This window comes from Neofelis nebulosa, chromosome 17 (genome assembly GCF_028018385.1).
Source record: "Neofelis nebulosa isolate mNeoNeb1 chromosome 17, mNeoNeb1.pri, whole genome shotgun sequence".
Classification (NCBI taxonomy): Eukaryota; Metazoa; Chordata; class Mammalia; order Carnivora; family Felidae; genus Neofelis; species Neofelis nebulosa.
Genome location: NC_080798.1, coordinates 44,681,149 through 44,706,855, shown reverse-complemented (window position 1 = coordinate 44,706,855; position 25,707 = coordinate 44,681,149). Strand labels below are relative to the sequence as shown.

At 39.7% G+C, this 25,707-nt stretch overlaps 1 protein-coding gene across 5 annotated transcripts in view; it reads right to left on the bottom strand.

The window, feature by feature from the left end:
- Positions 1-25,707, bottom strand: part of TANGO6 (transport and golgi organization 6 homolog) — a 195,019-nt gene that overhangs the window by 70,371 nt on the left and 98,941 nt on the right. For all 5 annotated transcript variants that reach the window (XR_009256223.1, XM_058709291.1, XM_058709293.1 and 2 more), the window contains one exon: positions 12,884-13,024. Coding sequence is in view for 4 of the 5 variants with exons in the window: in XM_058709291.1 (XP_058565274.1) it covers positions 12,884-13,024 (141 nt within the window). In the remaining variant the exon portion in view is untranslated. The remainder of the gene's footprint in view (positions 1-12,883; positions 13,025-25,707) is intronic.

The following is a 25,707-nucleotide window of genomic DNA, read 5'->3' as shown; positions in this document are numbered from 1 at the left end:
GGCAGCACCTTAAATGCAGCTTTATGAGAGTCTTTCCGGCTGAGACACCCAGTTAAGCCATGCTCAGATTCCTGAGTTATAGAAACTGAGATAAATGTTGTTTTCATCTGGTTTAAGTTTTGAGGTAATTTGTTTCATAGCAATAGATAACTAAGAGAGAAAATTAATTAAAGGCTGGTTCTTTGCAAAAATAATGTCAATATACTCGGTAAACCTCTGCTAGACTGACCAGGTAATGAGTAGCACTGTGTGCATGAAAAGAGAAGAGGACTAAGGACACTGCCCTCGAGGATTCTGACCTTCGGAGATCTGGTAGTGGAGGAAGACTCAGCAAGGAAGACCAAGGAAGAATAGAGGGATAAGAGGAGAATCAGGCAACTCTACTGTCTGGGAGGCCTGAAGAGGAAAGTATTTCGAAAAGGAAGTGGTGGCCAAACACATCAAATGCTACAGGATGATTAGGTAAAGTGAGGATGAAGAAGGAATCAATGGCTTTTTCAATATTTTGGTGGATACGGGAATGGTGAGGATGAAAGTACCACTGGAGTGACTTGGGAAAAAAATGATAAGGGAGAAAGTTCAGCAAACAAATCCAGACAGCTTTTTCTAAGAGTTTTACTATGAAAGAGACCAAAGAAATAGGGCAATGACTAGAAGGGGAGATAGTTTTCTGAGAAGTCTTTTGTTTATTTGTTTAAAAATTTATTAAGTAATGTTTATATATAAATGGAAGTAATTTAGTAGAAAGAAGAAACTGATGATGCAGACGACCCAATTCAGAAGCAGTTTTACTTCAGGGGCCTTCATCCTTGGGAAATTACTAGAAATAAGCCCTAGTCACCAGTGAGCACAGTCTGGGGGTAGGTGTGTCTTTGTTGACCTTCCAAGAGAGAAGCTTGTTCCCAGTGGTAACTGTAGCTTTAGTTCTTATGCGTGAGTGGGGGTAGTACAAAACTGGTCCCTGGCTTTATGCTAGAAGCCTGGTTTGGGTTCAGTTCCTATTTTCCTGAGAAAGTTGAAATTCTACCCACTGCTGTCTGGTGTCCCAGTTGGCCTGAGGCTTTAGTCCCTGTAGAGTTAATACTTGGAGCTTCAGGTAATAATAAGCATCGAGTGCTTATTATATACCTGGCATTTTAATCTTATTAACTCCCTGTAAGCCTCACAACAGTTCTATGAAGTAGGTGTTATTATTATGATTATTTTACAGATGAAGAAACTGAGGCACAGAAGTGTTAAGTAGCTTGCTTATGGTCAGACATTCAAAATTCAGGGATTTGAGTGCAAGCAGCCCGACTTCAGAACCCAAAGGTTTTGCAGTAATTTACAGAGAAGGAATATATGGGAGTAAGGGTTTATCTTGCAGCACATAATAATTTGGGCATGCTGATCTAAAAGAATTCTCCACTGTAACATCAAAATATTCACACTGTGGACAGTGATTTAATTTTAGCAAAACATGATATATCACATTAAAATACTGTTATAAATTTGATATTTTTGCTGCTGTTGGCATTAAAATTTTAATTATGGGGGGGGGGGGCCTGGATGGCTCAGTGGGTTAAGCAATCAACTCTTGATTTTGGCCCAGGTCATGATCTCTCAGTATGTGGGATCAAGCCCCACATCAGGCTCCATACTGATAGTGTGGAGCCTGCTTGGGATTCTCTCTCTCCTCTCTCTCTGCCCTTTCCCCTGCTTGTGCACATGCACACACACTCTTTCTCTCTCAGAATAAATAAACAAAAAAAAGTAAATGTGTTTGTTTTTAAAGCTGTAAATAAACTAAAAATTATAACCTAATTTTATGTTTTTGCATATTTACTTAATATTATAACAAATAAATATTATTTAACCAAAAAATTAATGTCTGCTTTTCAAAAGACACCATTAAGAAAAGACTGGGAGAAAATGTTCATGATACATATTCCTGACAAAGGACTTCTATCCTCTCCATGTAAAGCACCCTTACAACTCAATAAAAATAAATAATACAATTGAAAATGGAAAAAGATCTGAAAAGTTACTTCACAAAAGAGATACATGAATAGAAAGTAAGCACATAAAAAGACATGTGCTCAACATAATTAGTCATCAGGGAAATACAAATTAAAACCACAGTGAGATACCACTATAGGTCCACTAAAATGGCTAAAAACTAAAAAAAAAAAAAAAGTATTGATAAAGGGATGGCAAGGATATGGAGCCACTGGAACTTTCATACATTGCTGGTCGTAATGTACAATGGTACAACTACTTTGGAAAACAGTGTGGCAGTTTCTTATACATATACTGTATGACCCAGCAATTCCAGTGTCAGTACTTAACCAAGAGAAAAAATATACATACATTCACACAGAGACTTGTACTAGAATGTTCATAGCAGCCACACTCATAATAGCTCAAAACTGGAAATGATCTGAATGTCCATCAACGGGTAAATGTGTGAACAAATTGTAGTATATTCATATAAAGTAATATCACTTAGAAATAAAAGGTAGTGAACTAACGATAGACACAACAACGTTGATGAATCTCAAAAACAGCATGCTAAGCAAAAGAAGTAAACCCAAAGGGGTACACATTGTATAACTCCATTTACGTAAAACTCTAGAAAAGACAGATTTAACCCATGGTAACAGAATTCATCGGGGGTTCCCTGGGGTGGAGTGTGGAATGGGACATGGGAGATAATTTGAGCACAAAGGAACTTTTTGAGGTGATGAAAATGTTCTATACTTTGATTGTAGTGATGGTTACATGGATTTATATCCAACTTTGTTGAAATGTGCACTTAAAATGGGAGCATTTTATTGTATGTAAAGTATACCTTGGTAAAGTTGGCTTCAAAGAAAGGAAATTGCAGATTAATAGCATGTACTAATATTAAGAGTAATGGTAATAGTATTAAAATTTGTTTTTGTAAAAGAGGGAAAAAGCCCATATATGTCTGCATGTACCTATGGGAGCACAGGGAAAGGTATGACAGAATGTATACCAAACTATTATCATTGTTTTCCTTGGGAGGTAAGAATAGTAAATGTAACGAATATTTGGGAGAGACTGGACTTTCCTTTATCCATATTGTTCGGCTTGTGGCAATAACCACCACTATTTTTGGTAGTGTGGTAGTTAGTACACAGAGGTATGGCTGCCAACACACCATCCCTGAACACAGTGCTTGTTTCTCTCATCAAAAATTAGAGGCTACTTCCCCTCCCCTTGAACCTGGGCTGGATGTGCAACTTACTTTGATAGTAGAATGTGGCAGAAGTCATACTAAGCCAGTTCTAGGTTGAGCTCTTAATAGGCATGGTAACTACCAAATGATGAGTGTCCACACACAGGGAAGAAAATAACCATGTGGAAGAGCACTAAGCTGCCCCAGTCAGCACCCCAGCCAAGTGCAGCCTCCTGGGTGAGCCCAGGCTACACTCCACGCAGCAGAAGAACCACCAGCTGAGCCCAGACACCTCCATGTGAAGCAGACACAGGCTGCGCTGCCAAGCTTAATACATATTACGGAATTCTGAACAAACGAATGGTTGTTGCTTTAAGCCATTAAATTCTGGGGTTGTTTACGACACAGAAGAGAGCCAAAACGTGTTATGAAAGAAAAGCCCACAAAGTAAAATTTTTTCATCACTAAAGTAAAAGTTAAAATATTTCTGGAAACTACCTAATTAGAATGCCCTTGAAGTGAACGATATGATGCTGCACCTTTGAACAAATTTTGTTGAGTAAGATACTTCTAAAGCTGATTTGTCATTCCTTGACTAGTCTTGTAAATTGCTTAAGAGCAAGATGTATTAATAATGTATTTCTTAAAAACAAGACTTTTTCCCCCCATTGCAATCAAGACAAAGAAAATAACACACAACAAAGAACTTGCTTAGTCTGTTCCCTTTGAAAAACACAATTTTCAAAAGATATTTTTCTCTATCTGACAACACACATAGCAGGGGGTCCAAAGAGCTCTAGCTCACCCACAATTTTAGGAAGTAATCTGTTAGTATATAAACAATTTAAAATATAAACAGCTTTTGAGCCAGTAATTCCACTTTGGCAAATATCGATCTTACAGAAATAAAGGCCCAGTACTTAGCATGTACATATATACAGAAAATGCATATATACATATTAATATATATTTCTGTTTGCACACATATATGAGAATTCATATTGCAGTCTGTATGCCATAGGAAACACAAAACAGAAAAAACTGAAGGTCCAAGCACAGAGGAATGGTTGAATAAATGGTAACAACTGTGTGATACATCCATACTATAACAATATTATAGTCATTTAAAAGCTCCTCTCCTCTACGGGAAACAGGGGGAAAAGAGGAGAGAGGGAAATAAACTACAAGAGTCTCTTAATGATCCAGAACAAACTGAGGGCTGCTGGAGGGAGGTGGGTGAGGGATGGCCTAGACGCAAGATGGGTATTAAGGAGAGCACTTGTGATAAGCACCGGGTGTTGAATGTAAGTGATGAATCACTGAATTCTACTCCTAAAACAAACTTTGCACTGTATGTTAACTAAAACTTAAATTAAAATTAAAAAAAATAATAATAATAATAAAAGATCCTCCTCTCATCTTAACTCCCAGGCCAAACCAACTGGAAATCAGAGTAACCTACTAGACAAATCCAATTATCCCATTTTCCTTTATTTTCTACAACTGGCTAGAAGAAGGTCGTTGTCAGAGCAGAATCTGGGGCTGAATTCCCTCCTCTCTGGGAAGACGATAGGTTCTCTAAAGTCACATTATGGGCTTCACCTGAGCTAGATGGGATCATGGGTTGCTCACGATTTGGATGAACTCTAAGGTAGCAGTGACTGCTGAACTAAAACTTAAAAAATGAAGCAGGTAATATGGAAAAGTTGACAGAGCACATTAAATAAGGGTGTTTTACAGGTTTTAAGAGTTAGAAATATACCCTCAAGCACAGGACCCACCCTTTTCTTGGAATATAGAGTAATTTGAGAAGAAGTGCCTTTTAACCTGGAAATATAAGCTGTTTTGCCCCACTATTCCCAGGTGATACTCTACTTCCCATAGCATACTCCAACAGAGACAAGAGATTTGGTTCTCTCCCCTCATTCCTCATTCCAAATATTAATTCCTGATCTTTCCTACAGGGTTCACTGAAGGTAAATTCTTCAGATGGAGCAACATGACTATGGCTTTCTATTTTCACTCTCATTTTTAGAAGTTTCTGACCTACAGTAAACTGGAACTTGTCTGAGCTTGCTGATTAGAAGACTATGTTTTGCCTCTAAAAATAATTGCGTACTGTTCTTTGCATATCATGATGACACTACCAGATCTGAGGTGCACTTCTGGAGCAGCAGTGGTTTCACACTGAGTCATGTATCCACCCTTCCATCCATCCATCAGTCCTTCCCTCCTTCTCCCCCTCCTTCCCTCCCTCCCTCGCTTCTTCCTCTTTTCATCTACCCACCCACGGATCAACATTCTCTGACAGGTTCCTCCATTCATTCTGGAAGCAAAGGTACACATTTCGGAGATGGCTGGTTAGGGTTAGAAGTTTGGTCTGAAGTCATGGAAGATTTTTTCTCTGTGAGAACTTAGCAGTCTCATTCACTGCTAAGAGTACACATCTCTGGAGGGCAACTTAGCTCAAATATCAAGAGCCTTAAGCGCATGCATATACTTTTTGACCTAGTAATTTTCCTTGTAGGAACCAATCCTAAGGAAAGAATCAATGACTTACCAAAAGAATTTATGTACAAGAATAATCAATAGCACACCTCATAATCCTCATAAAGTTCCTCATAAAGTAAGGAAGTGGAAATAACCTAATAAACAATAATCTCTTTCTAAAAGATAATTAAATAAAATTATGATAAATTCAAGCTATTGATTATAATACAACCAATAAATCTTATATTCTCAAAATTTTAACGACATGGAAAAGTGCTTATAAGTAATGTTAAATGAAAAAAAAGCAGTATACATACAGTATGATTATGATTATGAGAAAGAAAAGGAAACTAGAAGAAGACATCAAAATGTAAACAAAGAGTGGTTACTTCTGAATGGTGGAACTATTAGTGATCACCTTTTTTAATACTTTTTCATATCTTCCAAATTGTCCAAGATGACCATGGATTACTGATACAATTATGAAAAAGGTCTATAAATAGATTTTAAAGTTACATCTCTCAAAAAAATTCGACATGAGTAAGAAAAAGAGAAGGAAGATGAGAAAAAAAAATAGCTATTCGGTCTGGGCCTCAACCTTCAATTCCAGCCAGATTAGTATTTCCAGTTTATATTAATGTAAATATCCGTTACATTGAACTATATTGATGCTAACCTAGGCAGACTTGGCAAGAAGCATTTCATTTGATCCTCTGAATTTTGCTGAAAAATTTCTCCTTTTGGAATATGAAAACTCTAATCGTTGACTGTTGTCTATTGCTGCTGAAATCTATAAATACTCAACTCCCAGACTATCCAATTATTCACATGTCCGACCTACCCTTTTATCTTAATTCAGACATATGCTGTGAGTTGAAAATCTCTGAAAACTATCAGACAAAAAGCTATTTTTCAAAAATTGGCCTGCGGTGTGATGATAAGGACAAGGAATTGATGCAGCCCCATAGTACAGTGCCACATTCAACTGCAGGATCTCAAGAAAAAGGACAAAGACCACTTCCCCTGCGCTCCTACAGCACCCTCCACAAGCAGACCACCTGACAGAGGTGGTCTGTGTATGAGTCACTCTCTCCTACTAAACTGTAAGCTCCTTGCAGGAAGAGACTATGGCTTCTTCATGCTCTTACTTCCAGCCCCAGGTACAGAATCTGCCATTTAGTAGCTAATCAAATAACATTTCTGAACTAAACTATATTGATACTCCTACCCCCAAGATTAAGAAAAAAATAAGTATACTCAAGACTAAAAACAAAAAACAAACCTTTGAGTATTAGGAAGAGCTATCATATAACCCAAGAGTTTATATTATTTAGAACTTGACAAAAGCAGGAAATTAAATTAGAATGCAGAAAATGTTTGGGTATTATTATGGGCAGAGGTGGAAACTGTTTTCCTGTCAAGGATTTCTGACCTAAGCTTTGGATTCACATGAGAGCCACGTACAAATAAAAAGCAATCTCATGTATTCATCTCTCTCCTTTCTAAGAATATGAAATAGATGCTGGAAAAGTATATAAATCTTCCCTAAATATAAGAGATAATTTAAAAATATAATTTAGTTCATATTATGGTCCATTAAATGTAAAAGGAAGGCAAGAAAGGGTAGGAGGCATATATAATCACCTCAAAGGTAGACACAGGCTTTTTAATAAGGACAACTCCCGAATTCAGCAGGTATCAGAGAAGATATCACTGGAAATTACGGTCATAAGATTGGTATAAAATAGATAAACCAGGTGCACACAAGCTCCCACATCCAAAAGGATGTGTAAATATATTACAGAAAGGAACAAATAACTTTTTCAAACTCTCTCCAGTGAGATGGCAATATAAAAAGTAACAGATGGGAGATAGGCTGGAAATTCGGTCAAGGCCACCAGGATGACTGAGTATTGTACAACTCCAGGGCATGCCATTCATACAATAACACCTCTTGGAACTTTTATGGCTGTGAACAACCTGCATAATTGTATGTTGTAGTCCTGCATTTATCACATGTGAGTAAGGTTATAAAGCAGAAACAGAATGGTCCACATGAGCTCTACAACAGGGTATATCAACATGGGGCCCTACTGACATTCCGGGCCAGATCATTCTGCATTGTAGGGGGCTGTCCTGTACACTCACTGTAGGCTGTTGAGGAGCATCCCTGCCTTATACCCACTAAATGGCCAGTAATATTCTCCTGCCCCCAGTTGTAACAACTAAAAATGTCTCCAGATATCTCCTAGGGAGCAAAATTCTTTCCCCTGCCTCCCTATTTGAAAATCACTAATCTAGAGAACAAAGGACGGGGCAATGTTTGTTCAGCCCTGCTGAAGAGAAAGCAGATATTGCATCTGGCATATGTGAGAAAGCTGTGTAGTCTTCATCAGATCAGGAATAATGCTCCAGGCGGCCTCAGAAGGAAATACTGTCGCATATGTATTCAATCCTCTTCACTTTAATTCTACTTTTGAAGTAATGTCCCAATTGCCGATTCACTATCTTGGGCACAGTATTCTAATGATATATTTTTAAAAGAAGTTTTAAAAATTGCAATGACAGATAACAGTCCACAGGTTATTGTCAACATCGACACTGGGCCATATAAGAGGAAACATATGGAGAAACATTTGGAGTGATTGGTAATTTAGCAATGTGTTAAGATTAAATTTCTCAAAGTACAATAAAAAACTAAACAGTTCCTTAAATAAAAGAAACGAAACCAAAATCTCTCCACAATATTTTCTACATTGAAGAGTAGAGATTAAAACATACAGATTAATATATAATCTTGGTTTGAGAAAGCCTTCCTATAGGAAGAAAAACCATAAAGGAGTAGATAGATTTGCCTATATCAAAATAAATAACTTCTGTGTTTCAAAATAAAGGGAAACAGAAAGTATGAATACAACTACAATGTAAACAACCCATAGAAAATAGTCACAACATAAATTTCAGTGGTTCACAATTTTTAAATAGGTAAAGGTTTTATAAATCAAATAACAAAATCAATACCCCCAACAGAAAGATGGAGAAAGAATAGGAAAAGCCAATTTACACACACACACACACACACACACACACACATGCACGCACGCACACACACACACACACACACACCCTCCGCATACAAAATTTAGTCAATAAATATATGAAAAATGTTTAACCTTATCAATGGAATTAATGGAAGTAAAAACAAGGTAGCATTTCTTTATACATGTGCTTGATAAAAATGATAATACATGGCATATACAGTACTGACAAGGGTATCACTCAAACACTGAAATATAAACTGGCACAATCCCAGGGGGACGGGCAAAATGGCTAAGGGAGAGTGGGAGGTACAGGCTTCCATGGAATGAGTAAGTCACAAGAACAAAAGGCACAGCATAAGGAATACAGTCAATGATACTGTAACAGCATTATATGGTTGACAGATGGCAGATATACTTGTAGCGAGCACAGTATAACGTATAAACTTCTCAAATCGCTATGTTGTACACTTGAAACTACTTTAACATTGTGTGTCAACTATACTCAAATTAAAAATTTTAAATAAATAAACTGGCACAACCTCCCTGGAAGACAACTTAGCAATAAATATCTTTAAAAATATGCACATGCTTTTAACAAATTCTACTTTTAGAAAATTGTTTTCCTAGGAAATGATCATGAATCTGCACAAAGGATTTAGCTACAAGGATATTCATCTTAATGTAATTCATAACAGCAAAAACTCGGACCAACCTGTAAGTTGGTCACTTGAAAAAATTATGGTACATTCAAATGATATATTACCATGCTATCATTAAAAATTACAGAGGATGTGGAAAATGTCCATGTTAATGACAGGAAAAAGGTGCTTAATAACATGGGAGAATATTCAGGATGCAACAATGTTTTGGGTAATAAGACTGGGTCTGGAGTCAAGCTGTCTGAGTTCAAATTCGGGATCTACCATTAATTAGCTGTGTGACATTAGGCAAGTTAGTAGCCCTCTCTGTAGCTGTTTCTTAATGTCTAAAAAAAATATACAACCCTTATGAAATAATGGATCTAGGCTACAATGATCAATGGTTACTTAAAACCATGAGGAGGAAGGTTGATGGAGAAGTTTATAACAGATGTACCTGACTAGAAACACCACTAATTGCTCTCAGCACCACTAAAATGAGACGACCAGACATTATGTGCCTCCTCTTGTGAGACAACAGGAAAGACCATACACAGCATGCCTATGAAGTATTTTTAGCCCCCAAATTTGACCCCAATTTACAAAAGTGTCTAGATCTGTTGGCATACTAGAAATATGGGGATTTGAGTCCATGAAAATGAAGTTTGAGAACAATCAAAATAAACGGACAGTGACAAAAAGTTTAGAATAGTGCTTACCTCTGGGGCAGGTAGAAACTTGAACACTTGTACACTTGTGGGAAGTGTACTAGGAAGTGACTAGGAAGGGACAAAAGGAAACTTCATGGGCTACTACAAGCTTTCTACACTGACGTTAGTATACTTTATATACTTCACTGTGTGTGTGTGATACCTCCGTTTTTAAAAATGGCAAGAAAAAAGCTCCTGATTTTCACCAGCGTCTAGCAGCAGGAAGGAAAGCAGACGTGCTTGGGGAACTAGGCATGATGCCAAGAGGAAGCAGCAGTGTCCTGCACCCGGTTCCCACCCGTGGGCCTCGTTCTCCTGTGGAACTCCCCTGCTGCAAAGAAGAGCTGGGCGTGGGGACAGAGCAAGTCCCAGGCCAATGAAAGCAGGGTACTTATTAAGGAAGCCTTACAGAGAGGCTGTCCACAGAGATTTCCATATCACTGGTAAACTAAGAATACTGGCTATGTTGTAAAAACGGGCTTTAACTCCAGTGAAAGGATTTCAGCAAGCCACCTCGTCTCCGCACTTGGACATGTTGGTAATGTGAATTAGAAACTGGCAGGTAAAGCTAAAGGCGGTATCTATGGCTGGATACCCAAAAGAGTAGGCTATGGAAACATTAGAACTTTGAGAATTGATGGAGTTTTCTTTGAAACAGCCCGCAAAAGACTGTTTTGGGAATTGGGCTAATTATAGGCACATGTAAGGTGGAGTAAGGCCTCTCTCCCAATCCACCCAGTTCTTCACCTCCACTCCCACCCCTGGTCACTAGAGACCGAGAAACGTGCATTTCGGTGTTCATCATCCCGGCGGTAGAGGTCTACCAGAAGTTACAGAGAAAGTACATGTTACACTGATGTAGTCTATGTATGGCATACGTTCCTTCTTAGCTCCGATAATCCCAATGATAGACGCAAATAGAAGTCACAGGTTGCACTTGGACCTGAGATACTTGAAGCTTAGCATTCACACCTCCTGTGAGAGAATGATTTCTTATAATGGTGCACTTGTCTGGTATGTTTCGGATCCATATTTAGGACTAAGGCAAATATAGAAAGTTGGTCTTTCTTTAAAGACTAGAAAACATTTTTTTTCCTAAATTTCACTTTCATGAGATTTTTCTTTCACTAATCAAAAGACTTAGGTAGAAAAAAATTATTTAAGTGGGTAGAGATCTAGGTCCTCTTTTTTAACCAGGAGGGACGCCCAGAAATTAGGAAAATTCAGGGCTATATCTGAAGAAATAATGCATGGTTATTCAGAAGCTTTGTAAATACTTTGAATGCTGGTAAAGAAGAAATCAGTGTGATTTCTCAAAGCAAGTGGCAAAAAGCTATTTTGTTCTCCAAAATCTTCACCTATTGGGTAGAGTAACATTTATGAGCTCACAGACAAATTAGTCAAACTGAAGCTGAGATCACTTCTCTCTCTGCCTTAGGTCACAGGCTAGGGGATACATGATGGAATTACTAAAGGGCCGAGAACAAATCTATCGGTGCTTGAGAAGATGCTGATCTAGATTAAAGAAGAAGTCCAGTTCGGTGTGGCATTGTTTTCAGGCCAAAATATTAACCACTCATGCTACTACATCTCTTAATGTAATGTGACACAGACATACAGAGTGAGAATATGGCCCCCAAACACACCTTAATTCTCCAAGTTCAACATGGCAGCTGGTTGGCTCAATGGATACTATATACCACTGGCCACACTTGAACGACTGGTTTGCCTTATTTTAAGGCTTCAAGCTATCTATATTCAGTGTAGCAGTCAATGGCTAAGTTTATGTAATGCAAGTTAAAGAACCCCCTCCCAATTCTATGTTATATAGCCCAATATAAAAATAACAACAGTATACTTTTTGACTTATGGAGAAATTTGTTAGTTTATCTTAATTTAACCCCCATCTTTAATGTGAACAATTGTTTTCTTTGTCCTGACTCCCCAGTGTCCCATCTCCCAGCCCCTTAAGGGTACTCAATAAGTAGTAAATAATAAAGTATTTCTTTTCTTTAAAAAAGCAATCTTTCTTGTTAGCAAAAATGAAAATTTATTGAGCCTGTACTGTGTGCCAAACACTATTCCAAGTATTACCTTATTTAATCCTTACAATAGCCCTATGAGGTAAGTGCTATTAATATCCTCATATTATACACAATGACACTGAAGTACCAAGAGGTTAAGAAATGTTTCCATGGTCACATAGCCAGTAAGCAGCAGTTTGAGATTTGAACCCAGATATTGTGACCCAGGAGCTCATGCTCTTACTTACAACTCTCAGCTTATGTAGTCTGGAGCAACGTCCTTTGAGTTGGGGGGTTCAGTTCTCAGCACCACTATTTACCAGCTGAAAGTGTCTTGGGACAAACTGCTGAAGGTCTCTGCACCACGATTTCCTCACCTATAAAACGGGTCTAACAACAGCCTCTCTGTAGCATTTGTTGGGAAAACTAGATGAGACTATATATGCAGACGACCTGGCACACAGTAGCCATTCAACAAGAGCTAGTGCTATTCCTTCCCTGTCTGACATTCCTCCTGCTGCTGCTCAGCCAGTGTGAAACTTCTCATTCCAGCTCCAACGAAAATCAGGCCCCAACATAGCTGAGGGGCGGGGAACAAGCAGTGGTAGGAAAACAGGCACTATTGCTGCCAATCCCTCAGTGGGCGTGTGGATTGTTGCTAAATCCTTGAGCAGGAAGTAGTTCATCTCAGCCCTGAAACTGTCCTCCCCTTGCTAGCATAAGAAACCTCCAAGGTACACAGACTTTGGTTCCGAAGCCATACTGCCCCCCACCATTTTCCAGGCCGCGGAAAACTCACCTAATGCCCTGACAACTCGCATCAGGACTTCCCCGACTTTCATTCTGGTCTCTGGCGTGTGCTTGTCTTTACTACCGTCATACTGAGCCAACAGGCCAAGCAAGATTTTCTCAGGGTACACATCTGAGAGCAAGGCAACCCCTGGGGTTAAAAATAAAAAGAAAGGATTCATTATGGTTTAAAATTGGAAAGCAAATAAACCCAGACAGCCTGTGATGGGATGAACACTGAGACACTTAAACCCACCTCTGTAATTCTACCAGGAAGGGCTGCCCTTTATTTGGAATTACAGCATAGTGAGTGCAGAGAACACGGGTCTGGGAGTTCAGACTCCTGGATTCTTCTAGTCTCAGTCCTATGTGTTCTCTAAGATCACTTCCAGCACTGGCATTCTATGATTTATGAATTCTAGACTCTTTTTTTTTTTTTTTTTTTTGAGAGAGAGAGACAGAGAGAGTGCAAGTGAGGGAGAGAGAGAGGGGGAGGAGGAGAGAGGAGGAGAGAGAGAAGGAGAGAAAGAGAGTCTTAAGTAGGCTCCATGCTCAGCACAGAGCCTGACTTGGGGCTCAATCCTACCACCCTGGGTTCATGACTGGAGCCAAAATCAAAAGTCAGACGCTCAACCTGATGCTCAAATGAGCCACCCAGGTGCCCTTGGATTCTAGTCTCTTAAAGCAGAGGGTAGATGATTATATATTGTGGCAGGGATTCACAAGCAGCAGGAGAAGACTGAATTAAATACCCTCCAGAGAGCCCTCCAAGTCTGAGACTCTATGGTTCTATGACTAGTATTATTCCTGCCAAAGCACAGCAGTGCTTCCTGTCTTTGCTGCGGTTCTCTGTTCCAATATGAGTATTCTCTGTAAAACTGTCAACGATGAGAGTAATTTCCACAAGGAAATATCTTCAGAGCATTTTGGGCATGATCAGTAGGAGACCCATACTTATGGCTGAGTTCCTTGATCAGAAGTGGGGAAGGTCCTGCTCTTGAGTCTCTCTTCCAAGTATGGTAGTAGCCCCCCCCTTATTCGCAGGGGATATGTTCCAAGACCCGCAGTGAATGTCTGAAACTGCAGATAGTTCCAAACACTCTATATTCTATGTTTCTTCCTATACATACCTACCTATGAAAAAGTTTAATTAATTAATTTATTTTTTGATTTAATGTTTATTTATCTTTGAGCAAGAGAGAGACAGAGTGCAAGCAGGGAAAGTGCAGAGAAAGAGGGAGACACAGAATCTGAAATAGGCTCTAGGCTCTGAGCTGTCAGCACAGAGCCTGATGTGGGGCTTGAACCCACAAACCATGAGATCATGACCTGAGTGGAAGTCGGACATTCAACCTACTGAGCCACCCAGGTGCCCCTAATAAAGTTTAATTTATAAATCAGGCACAATAAGATATTAACAACAATAACTAATCAAAGAGAACGATTGGAACAATTGCAATAACAATAACAACTGTCATAAGTGTTATGTGAATGTGGTCTTTCTCTCTCTCAAAATATCTTAATGTATTGTATTCGCCCACATTCTGCTTGTGATGATGTGAGATAATAAAATGGCTACATGAGCAGACGAAGTGAGGTCAGTGACGCAGGCATTGTGACAGTGTTTGGCTACTACTGACCTTCTGATGATTTAGTCAGAAGGAGGATGATCTGCTTCCAGACCACAGGTGACCGAGGCTAATTGAAACTGTGGAAAGGCAAACTGCAGATAAGGGGAGACTCCTTCACTTCCTGATTCCTTTTCCCATCATGCCAGTACCTCCTAGATGTGTAATCATTATCTGAGCCCCGCCCCATATCGAGCAAACTTTACACGGACGGAGAGAGGAGGGGATATATGATCTACGACAGAATTAGAAATAAAGCCCCTAGTCTCAAAATTATATAAATACAAATTGGGTTACTTGGGAAGAAAACGTTACACGCTTTTAAAGAATAGTGGGGAAGAAGAAAAGAAAAACAAAGGAAAGAAATACAGGTTTCAAAATATATCCGGGAAGAGACTGCTTCTTTTTACCACCTCTACTTCAACTACTCTGGTCCATTATTTCTGGCCTGTTTATTTCCTTTTTTTCCCTCCAATAATCTCCTAATTGGCCCGTCTGCTTTTACCATTTACCTTCATCACAGCTGGAACCATCTGGCTAAACCAAATCAGGCCCCATCATTCTTCTGCCCAAAGCCCTCAATGGTTTCCCTCTCCCTTGTTTATGAGCAAACCCCATCTCCACCTGCCTTTGCTCACTCACTGACCTCATCTTTTACCACTACTCTCCCCTGCTCACTATCCTCCAGCACCTCTGGCCTCCTCACTGTTCTTAGAGTAGACCACGCTGCTTCAGGTCTACTGTCTTCCTCTGACATCCCGCTCTGCCCAGGCTTCTCCTCCTACAGGTAGCCTTAGGGCTTGCTCCCCAAGCCCCATCATGTCTCTGCTCAAATATCACACTTATATAAAATGGCAGCCTCCTTCTCCTACCACTCCTTATGCTTGATTTTTCTTAGCACTATACACATTATATATGGCATTTGCTTATTTATCGACTAGTCTCCTCCTTAGAAGGTAAAATTTACAAAGTGAAGGATTTTGTTTTTTCCCTGCTGTAGCCTCCATGCCTAGAAGAGTGCCAGCACACAGCAGGCACTCAGTAACTATTTGTTGAATGAATGAATTAATAAAAGAGTTCAAAGATATAGTCTTGATATAAATTTCAGGAATTAAGAAAGATGGGGAAGGAGTAATAGAAATGCTTAAGAAATCTTTAATAATTTTTCATCTGAGTTTGCCAATCTCCCGTTTGAACTTGACATTCGTGCAGGCAAAGTCTACATACTATTTTCTATGTTGTAGGTTGTGATTCCATTCTCTGGTAAGTCAGATATACACAAAGGCAGTACACTTGCTAAAGGCTGCCTGTACCTGCTTCTTTTCTGCCTTCCCCACCCCTACCTTTTCATTGCTTCCAAAAAGCCTGGGAAGTCCCTGCATGTGGTCCTAACCACCACTTCCTTTATCTGGCCTCCAATCTTATAAAAGCAAAAGCTCTGCTCTTAAGGAAGTTTCAGGCTGTGACAGAACCTGAATCAGACAGTTCCCCTGTTGGCACAATGAGACACTGCATTTGTAGTTAGCTCTATTATGCAAAACGATGGGAAAGTTCTTGGATGTCCAAGATGAAGTTAAAGCTATCTTAGCAAAGGAAAAATGTCAGTGGCTAAGAAAAGATAAATAGAGGCGCCTGGGTGGCACCGTCAGTTGAGCATCAGACTTGATTTCAGCTCAGATCATATGATCCCAGTGTCACGAGATCGAGCCCCATGTGAGTCTCCGCGCTGAGCGTGGAGGCTGCTTAAGATTCTCTTCCTCTTTCTCTCTCTCTCCCTTGGCCCCTTTCCGCTTCTCTTTCTCTCTCCCTCTCTCTCTCTCTCTTAAGAGAGAGAGAGAGAGGGGGAGAGAGAAAGGGAGGGAGATTGTTTACTAAGGGAGGGAAAGGAAACAGCTTCCAAATCTGAAGAAGCCCAAAGCAAAAGTGAATTGGTAGTTGGTAACCGCAGTTCTGGGAGAATTGTACCACTGCTACATCGCAAGCTCTGGTAGGCACCACAGATCTACAGCAACCATAACTGCTTTTTCATCAGAAGTTCCCAAGTGAGAAATCTGGTGGATTTATTCCCTTTTAGGAATACGGTTGTGACTTTATAATGGAAATCGGTGGCAAAATGGGGTCTGCTTAAAACTTTGATCTATTTCTAGCTTTTCTGAAAAACATTTATTATTGAAGTCCCTCCTACGTTGTTTATGCCTATTTCCTCTCATTAATCTTTAGCAGAGAACACATATTTACCTCTAACAACATTATCTTGCTATCTACTTCAAAACCAGGTGAGCTCTTGATTTCCTCTCTGTAGCAGGCAGAGATCTGGCTGCACATAGCATCTACTCTGTCTTCTGGTAGCAACACCTGATGGTCCTTTGGGAACTATCCTTTTCCTACACTTAGTCTAAGTGGTTTAAGTGGAGCCAACTGCCCACTTTCTCCCCCCTTCATGTGTGAACTCATCTGGCCAGTTAGGACATTCCACCCCAAGCCCACACAATGATGGGCTCAGTAATGGGCAATGAGACTCAATTCTGGATCCCACATTGCAACTACTGGGACAAATAGGGTTTTGGGGTGTGTGTGTGTGTTTTCCCTGTTGAAGTTATTAGCCTAGAGCTGCCTGTGGCCACTATGTGGAGAAAGCCCCCTCAAAAATACAGCCAACACAGAAGAGGATCAAGCCAAGAGAGCGAAAGAGAAAAGGAAGAGACCTGATAATCACACTTTGAGCCTCTGGAATCAACTGTATTTCCACCCACTTAGACTCTACATAAATAAATCAATAAATATCCTTTTATGTGTATGCCGATATGATTTTTTTTTCATCCAAAGGAATCCTAACATATCCTTCTTCAGATTTAAAAAAAAAATGATTTATTTATGTATGTATTTATTTACTTACTTAAGTACTTTTCCTGTAATGCCAAACTTTTAATTCCACTAGGGAGCTTTAAATCCTTCCACTCTTGCATTAAAAGGTTGCCAATAGCAAAACCTGGTTTCCTTGTTTCCCACAGTCCCAGGTTAGCAACTGTTTATCTTCTTGCTGGCCTGCTCCCCAGACTGCTGCCAAATGGCCCTCTGACTGTTTGAGTTTTACCGTCTAGGATACAGCTGCCACCTAGGAGTTTATAAATCCCTAGAGGACAAGGGCACCTCCCTCCTCACTCTTACACCAAGCAGCAAAGAGAATTACATATGATGGTTAAGACTGCAGAACAATTAAAGAGATGAAATTTTGTGTGACCGTTTTTGTTTCTTATTTGAAAGCTCCCTGAATTTTGACAATGGAGGAAACACGGCCGTAACCTTCACATGACCCTTGGTCCCTTGCACTTGATAATTCCTTTGTAATTTGAAAGTGGGGTAACTTCTGGGTCAGCACGGGCTTCAAGGAAACATGACACATCAATCCTTTTGGCAAAATAAGAACCAAATGAGTCTGGGAGAGATACCTGCCCCTGCTCTGACTGCAGGAAAATGACTACGCACTTCAAGGTATGGTATAACAGGTAAGTGACGTAGAAGGTAAAGGTGAATCTAAAACCGGCTAGGGCTCATGAAAGCGTTCTGATCTGTATTTTCTGGCAAAGCTCGGGATATAAGCAAATTAACTCAACTGAAAAAAAATATTATTTAAAGTATATCATGCAACAAAATAGAGACAGTCAACTTTGTAAAATAACTGTGTGTTTCCCCCAAAGACTTCCCTTGCAAAGCCAGAAATGTATTCTAATCCCAACAGCACTGACTTCAAGATGATTCCTCAGCAAGCTGTTCACTGATTCTGTAGATCTTCAGCAGTAAAAATGGTCTAGGTATAGTCTTACCTTACACAATGCTCTTGCATTGTAGGAAAGATAGTTTAGCTCTGAATGTCTTTGCTGACTGGCTCTTTCCCAAGAATCTGCTAAGCCAATCTCCACTTTGAAACTAACCTGCCCCCTTCTCCTGGGCAGAGAACAACCTATCTCCCCAAATGCCCACATCAACCTGAAAAATCACCTACTCACTCAAACTTCTCAGGTACTTCTGAGACAAAACGGTAAGAAACATAAAACCCACATATTGTGTGATTCCATTTATATGAAATATCCAGAATAGGTGAATCTATAGGCAGAAAGTAGATTTAGTGGTTACCCAGGGCTGTAGGAGGTAGGGGGAAATAGGGAGTGAGGGCTAATGGATGTGGAGTTTCCTATGGAGCAATATAAACCTTCTAAAATGATTGTGATGATGGGTTCACACTCTGTGAATACACTAAAACCACTAAATTGTATATTTTAAATGAGTGAATCGTATGGTATGTGAATTATATCCCAAAAAGTTATTATTGAAAGTATGATAAAAGCTATTTCATATCTACCCTTTTAGGTTTTTAGAATAGAAGAAAAGGGGAGAAAATAATATATCACATCTTAAATATAAAGGGAAATCCACCTCCAAGAGCAAAGTATCCACTTACTTTTGTATTCAAACCTATTTTGGTTGCCCCTATATAGGGTGCAGGTGGACAGAAGGGGAAAAGGATTTGTCACTTGAATGGGAAAAAAGTCAAATATTTCACATTTCACAGAATCTGTCTTACAAGTGTAAGAAAATATAATACATCTAAAATTCTAAGTCCTGTGTTAAGCCAGAAATTCTATTCTCGGAATTTGTCCTAGCAGATACACAAGCACAAGGAGAAAATTACTTATGTACAAAATCATCACTCTACCACTACTGGTAAAGAAAAGACTGGAAACAAATTAAGTATTCATCAGTAGAGGACTGATTAAATTGTGGTCACTCACACAATGTGATACAGTGTATCCATAAGAAAATTTAAAAAAGCTTTTAGGGTACCTGGGTGGCTCAGTTGGTTAAGTGTCTGACTTCAGCTCAGGTCATGATCTCACAGTTCGTGAATTCAAGCCCCGTGTCAGGCTCTGTACTGACAGCTCAGAGCCTGGAGCCTGCTTCAGATTCTGTGTCTCCCTCTCTCTCTGCCCCTTCCCTTCTCATGCTCTCTCTCTCTCTCTCTTCTCTCTCTCTCTCTCAAAAATAAACATTAAAAACAATTTTTTAAATAAAAAATAAAAAAGCTTTTTAAGAACTGTTATAGAATAAATTCTAAAATCTACTGTTAGGTAAAAAGCAAAGTGCAAAACAATGTGTATAGAATTCAACCATTTCTATACAAAAGGAAACTATACTATAAAATATTCATGGAAGGATACACAATAAATTAATGATATTGGTTATTTCTGGGGAGGGAAATGGGGAAAGATAGGAGAGAAAGTTTTTATTCTGTATCTGTTTCTACCTTTTGAACTTTGAGCTATGTAATACACTATCTATCAAATATAAATTTTAAAAATATAAGTTAAAAAATCCTACTGAAGTGACAATTAAGGAATAAAAAGGTATAAACCCCAAAACAAGGACAAAGAGAATGGGATAGGTGTCAAAGGCTGAAGTCTGGGTAAAGAGAACAAAGATGGAATGACATAATGATACGTATTCGATACAGCTGTTAAATAATTAGGAAGAACTTAGCAATAATTACACAGAAAACTAAACAAATGTATAAGAAAGGAAGACTGAACTAGGCTCAGCAACGAATAATATCCAAGTAATCAACAGTAAATACAGCCCAATGATGTAGCCAAAAATCATGATGGGGAAAGGGCAGGAGGGAAGGGGTATGTACAGGTGTGCATGTGTGTGCAGGCATTAAATCCTCATCCAACACGTGGAAAATGAGTAGATAATGTCCAAAGTTTGTTAAATCACAAGAAATATGTGTGAGCAATTTATTTATAAATAAGGAGGTAATCACTAGAAGAAACTACTTAAAAAGGGGTGGGAGGGGAATGGTTATCTCTGGGGACTGGAACTTCAAAGTGGAAAGAAGCAGGACAGGGGATAAGCTTTGTGACTCTTTACGAACTATGTTCAAATTAATAAAAGTAAGTTTATATTTGAAACTACAAAGAAGATACAATGCTATTAACCTGTAGAGGAAGCTCACTGTAAGAACAATAATGGGTAAGCGAAGAGGCCAGGCACAGGAGAATTTTCCTTCTGATTCCCAAAGATCATCACTAATCTGTGACTATCCTCTCTTGCAGCTCTATAACACAAAGATACAAAAGGCTAAAACCTGAAGGGAAGGAAAATACCCTTCCTTTTAGCAAGGTACTTCAGTTGTTACATTAGAGCCCTCTCATTATGATGAAAGCCAACAGTAATTTCAGCTCCAAGAATCCAGGAAGTTACACAAACTGGGGAAGTTGGTTATTAAATCAAGGAAGTATGGAGAATTCCACTGGATGGCTGGTCTGTCTTTATAATTAGAGTAAAAGACAACGTCTAGCATGCCAATTCGATGTTAAGTTTCTCAACAGCTCCAAACCTCTGCTAAGTGTGGACAAGCCCCAACAAATTTATAAAGATACAATATGAGTTGGTGTTACCCAGGCCTGAAGAAAAAACAGGGTTAGACTAATAAACTGTCACAGTTAACAGCTAAAGGTTTGTTAAGAACCGTACCTAGAGTCTATCTCTTTAAATCAGGATCTAAATAATACATTCGAGGGGCGCCTGGGTGGCTCAGTTGGCTCATTTAATGCTCCCAACAATCTTTTGAAGTAGGTATTATTATTACTCCTAATCCAACTCTTGATTTCAGCTCAGGTCATGATCCCAGGATTGTGGGATTGAGCCCCACATTGGGCTCCACGCCCAGCGCAAATTAAGATTCTCTCTCTTTCTCTCTCTCTCCCTCTATCCTTCTCCCTCGCTCATTCACTCTCTCTCAAAATAAAAATTAAGTAAAAAAAAAAAAAAAGAATTTAAATAATACATTCGAACAGTAAAATAATGTCAACGTGTTTGCTTAAATTATTTTCTATTTCCCTGAGTGCCTGGGTGACTCAGTTGATTGGGTGGCCGACTTCAGCTCAGGTCATGATCTCGTGGTTTGTGAGTTCAAGCCCCATGTCGGGCTCTGTGCTGACAGCTCGGAGACTAGAGCCTACTTCAGATCTTGTGTCTCCCTTTCTCTTTCTCTGCGCCTCTCCCACTTGTGCTCTGTCTCTCTCTGTTTCTCAAAAATGAATAAATGTTAAAAAAAATTTTTTTTTCATTCTTTTCTACTTCCCATTTTGGAGGGGGAATGTTAAAAGGAGTGAATAATCTATATTTACTGACAGTTAACTATACTTAATGAGAGCCATTTGGATCAAAAAGTATTACTGCAATAAATAAAAATCTAATAGAAAAGACAGTAACATTCCTAACATTTACTGAGTGTTTTCAACATGCCAGTCCATTCTAATGACTTCTATATGCACTCATCCATTTAATGCTCCCAACAATCTTTTGAAGTAGGTATTATTATTATTATTCCTAATTTTACAAAGGGAGAAACTGAGGAACAGATAGATGGGTGAAAAATATGACCCAAGATCTTTGGCACATGGCAGAACAGACGGGCAAACCTGCACTCTACTACGCCACAGCCCCCCCTAGAGGTCATGGAGAAAATAACTGCTGGAATAATGATATAAGCCCAAAGACAGCAACCTTACATTATTGTTTTATTTTTTTAGTTTATTTATTTATTTTGAGAAAGAGAGAGAGTGGGGGGGGGGGGGTCAGAGAAAGAAGGAGAAAGAATCCCAACCAGGATCACTGCTGCCAGGACGAAGTCCAACACAGGGCTTGAACCCATGAACTGTAAGATCATGACCTTAGCTGAAGTTGAACACTTAACGGACTGAGCCATCCAGGTGCCCCAAACCTTACATTTTCAAGTATATGCTCTTAGCCTCACTCCATAAAATTTACTTTCTATTCAACTTCAAGGTCAGAGGAAGGAGAGGCACTCTGCACACTGCATCCCAGAAGAGACAGGCCAGAATTCTCTACTGAGTCTAGTTGGGCTTCCTAGGGACTGCTTCATTCCTAGCTGGTATCTTTATTTAGCATGTCAAAAAGGGAGGTAAGTGATGTTAATGAAATTCACAAATGATTCTGACTTGAGATGCTGCTGACATTAGTGGTAACAGAGGAGCCATACAAAAGGAAATTGAGAACTTAGATTTTCGTGGGTTCCAGTTTTTAACCAGTGATTCTCTTTTTTCTTTTTTTTCAATATATGAAGTTTATTGTCAAATTGGTTTCCATACAACACCCAGTGCTCATCCCAAAAGGTGCCCTCCTCAATACCCATCACCCACTCTCCCCGCCCTCCCACCCCCCATTAACCCTCAGTTTGTTCTCAGTTTTTAGGAGTCTCTTATGCTTTGTCTCTCTCCCACTCTAACCTCCTTTTTTTTTTTCCCCCTTCCCCTCCCCCATGGGTTTCTGTTAAGTGTCTCAGGATCCACATAAGAGTGAAAACATATGGTATCTGTCTTTCTCTGTATGGCTTATTTCACTTAGCATCACACTCTCCAGTTCCATCCACGTTGCTACAAAAGGCCATATTTCATTCTTTCTCATTGCCACGTAGTATTCCATTGTGTATATAAACCACAATTTCTTTATCCATTCATCAGTTGATGGACATTTCGGCTCTTTCCATAATTTGGCTATTGTTGAGAGTGCTGCTATAAACATTGGAGTACAAGTGCCCCTATGCATCAGCACTCCTGTATCCCTTGGGTAATTTCCTGGCAGTGCTATTGCTGGGTCATAGGGTAGGTCTATTTTTAATTTTCTTTTTTTTTTTTTTTTTCAATGTTTTTTATTTATTTTTGGGACAGAGAGAGACAGAGCATGAACGGGGGAGGGGCAGAGAGAGAGGGAGACACAGAATCGGAAACAGGCTCCAGGCTCCGAGCCGTCAGCCCAGAGCCTGACGCGGGGCTCGAACTCACAGACCGCGAGATCGTGACCTGGCTGAAGTCGGACGCTTAACCGACTGCGCCACCCAGGCGCCCCTATTTTTAATTTTCTGAGGAACCTCCACACTGTTTCCCAGAGTGGCTGCACCAATTTGCATTCCCACCAACAGTGCAAGAGGGTTCCCGTTTCTCCACATCCTCGCCAGCATCTATGGTCTCCTGATTTGTTCATTTTGGCCACTCTGACTGGCGTGAGGTGATATCTGAGTGTGGTTTTGATTTGTATTTCCCTGATGAGCAACGTTGAGCATCTTTTCATGTGCCTGTTGGCCATCCGGATGTCTTCTTTAGGGAAGTGTCTATTCATGTTTTCTGCCCATTTCTTCACTTAACCAGTGATTCTCAAACACCTCCACTCTACCTGTTACTGCAAGTCCCCTAAATCTCTTATTCTACTATGCTCCCCAAATAAATAAAATCCAAAACAGCACCAAAAAGCTTAGAGTCCACCTTGTCAGACAGGGCTGCCTCTATTGAACACCTGTGGGTGACAGAGAGGAAGGGGTAAGGAAGAGAGCTGAGAAACACTGAGCCTCAACACCACCACAATGATCAAGCATTCTGTTGTATGTGCAGAAATATGCACAAAGCTGCCCTAATACTGGCTGAAGGCGTAAGTGAGGAAGGAAGGAAAAGAAAATAGCAATTACCGCTGCTTTGAGGGTAATCACTGCCCTACACATCCGAAAAACTCACATTTCAGCTGTTCCAGGGTGAGAAATAAAAAAGCAGGATGCCATTTGTTTAATTCCCTTTATGTAGCTCTCCCAGAGTTAAAAAAAATACATTAACATTCTCTTTATGATATCAAAACATTTCCTGATAAAAAGAAAAGAGGGGCTTCTAGTTTCCCATAAAACAGTGAATGGTTCTCTTTTAGCTGAATCTTGGCAAAAAATAAAAGTCTCTACATCTCCTCCAGATCCCAAGATGGGTGGTCCTGCAGGAGGAGTATCTACCTAAACCGCGGACTCATTTTCTCCTGTTTTCTACTGGCATTTCACCTCAAGCGAACGTGAGGAGAAGCTGCAGAATCAGCAGAGCTGATGGATGCGTCAGGTTCTCATTCCTTCCGAGGGAAGCAACGCCTCCCGGGGGAGTTGTTGCCTGGCCTGAAGCTCTAACAAGACAGGGCTGATCTCTCATGTTCTCCAGTGTCTCGGAGCTAGGGGACTTGCTCTGTGCTTTGGGCACCAAGCAGTGATACAGGCAAGATATAAACTCTAATGAAACGCTCCTTTTTTCCTTAGTTAAGCCTAGCAGAAGTCCTGATGAGATGATTAGGCAAGTCTGTGATAGGCACTCCAGGCTAGGACTTGCTTGGAAAGTGTTTGTTGTCAAATCAGTAACCATGACGTGTAGGACTTAAACTGTAGTTTCACATGGAAACCAGGCAGAGCAATTATAAACTTCACCCACAGAGCCCCTTCTCCTCTGATAAAGGCACATACACACATAGACCCTGCCTGTAATTTCTGGGAGTGACCAGACCTAGTCACAGACCCTCTAGGAGTCCACACAGCCCTCAGGTTAAAATCCCCGTGCTAAGTAGGACACCCATAAATAGAGGGGAAAGGAGAAACCTTTAAAAATTTGCTTGCGCAATCAAAATAACTTGACTGTTTTGTTTTGTTTTTTAACCCTGGTGGCATAAATAATACATGGTCACAGTAAAAGATTCAAATACTAGAGAAAAGCAAAAGAAGAAAGTAAAATAAAAATCACCTTTGGGAGGTATGGGAGGGAGCATTGAGGAGTGAAAGTTAAGGGAAGTGAGTCTCTGTTAAGATAATGAAGATGGTGTAAAATTGACTGTGGTGATAGATGCACAGCTGTGTGAATATACTAATAGCTATCCTAGTTGACATTTAAAGGGCATATTGTATGGTATATAAATTATAATCTAGTATTTTTTTTAATTACCTGAAATCAACACAAACATTTTAGTGCCTGCTCATTCATACACCATTCCTTGAATCAATCTCTCTCTCTCTCTCTCTCTCTCTCTCTCTCTCTCTCTCTCTCTCTGTCACACACACACACACACACACACACACACACTCACTCACATACAGTTTTCATTATGGACAATTTCATTTTATTTTAACAGCTTTCTTTTTTAAGGGAGGATGGGGGGAGATGGCATCCTCCCCAGATGTCATGGCTTTCACACTAGATCATTTGAAGTGGTCCAATGATAACCCTGAACACTTTAATAGTAATATTATTACACAGGACGGTAGAAACAGAAAGGATTTCTTTAAAATTTGACTTCAGTTAAAAAGAGGGAGAAATGAGGCACCTGGGTGGCTCAG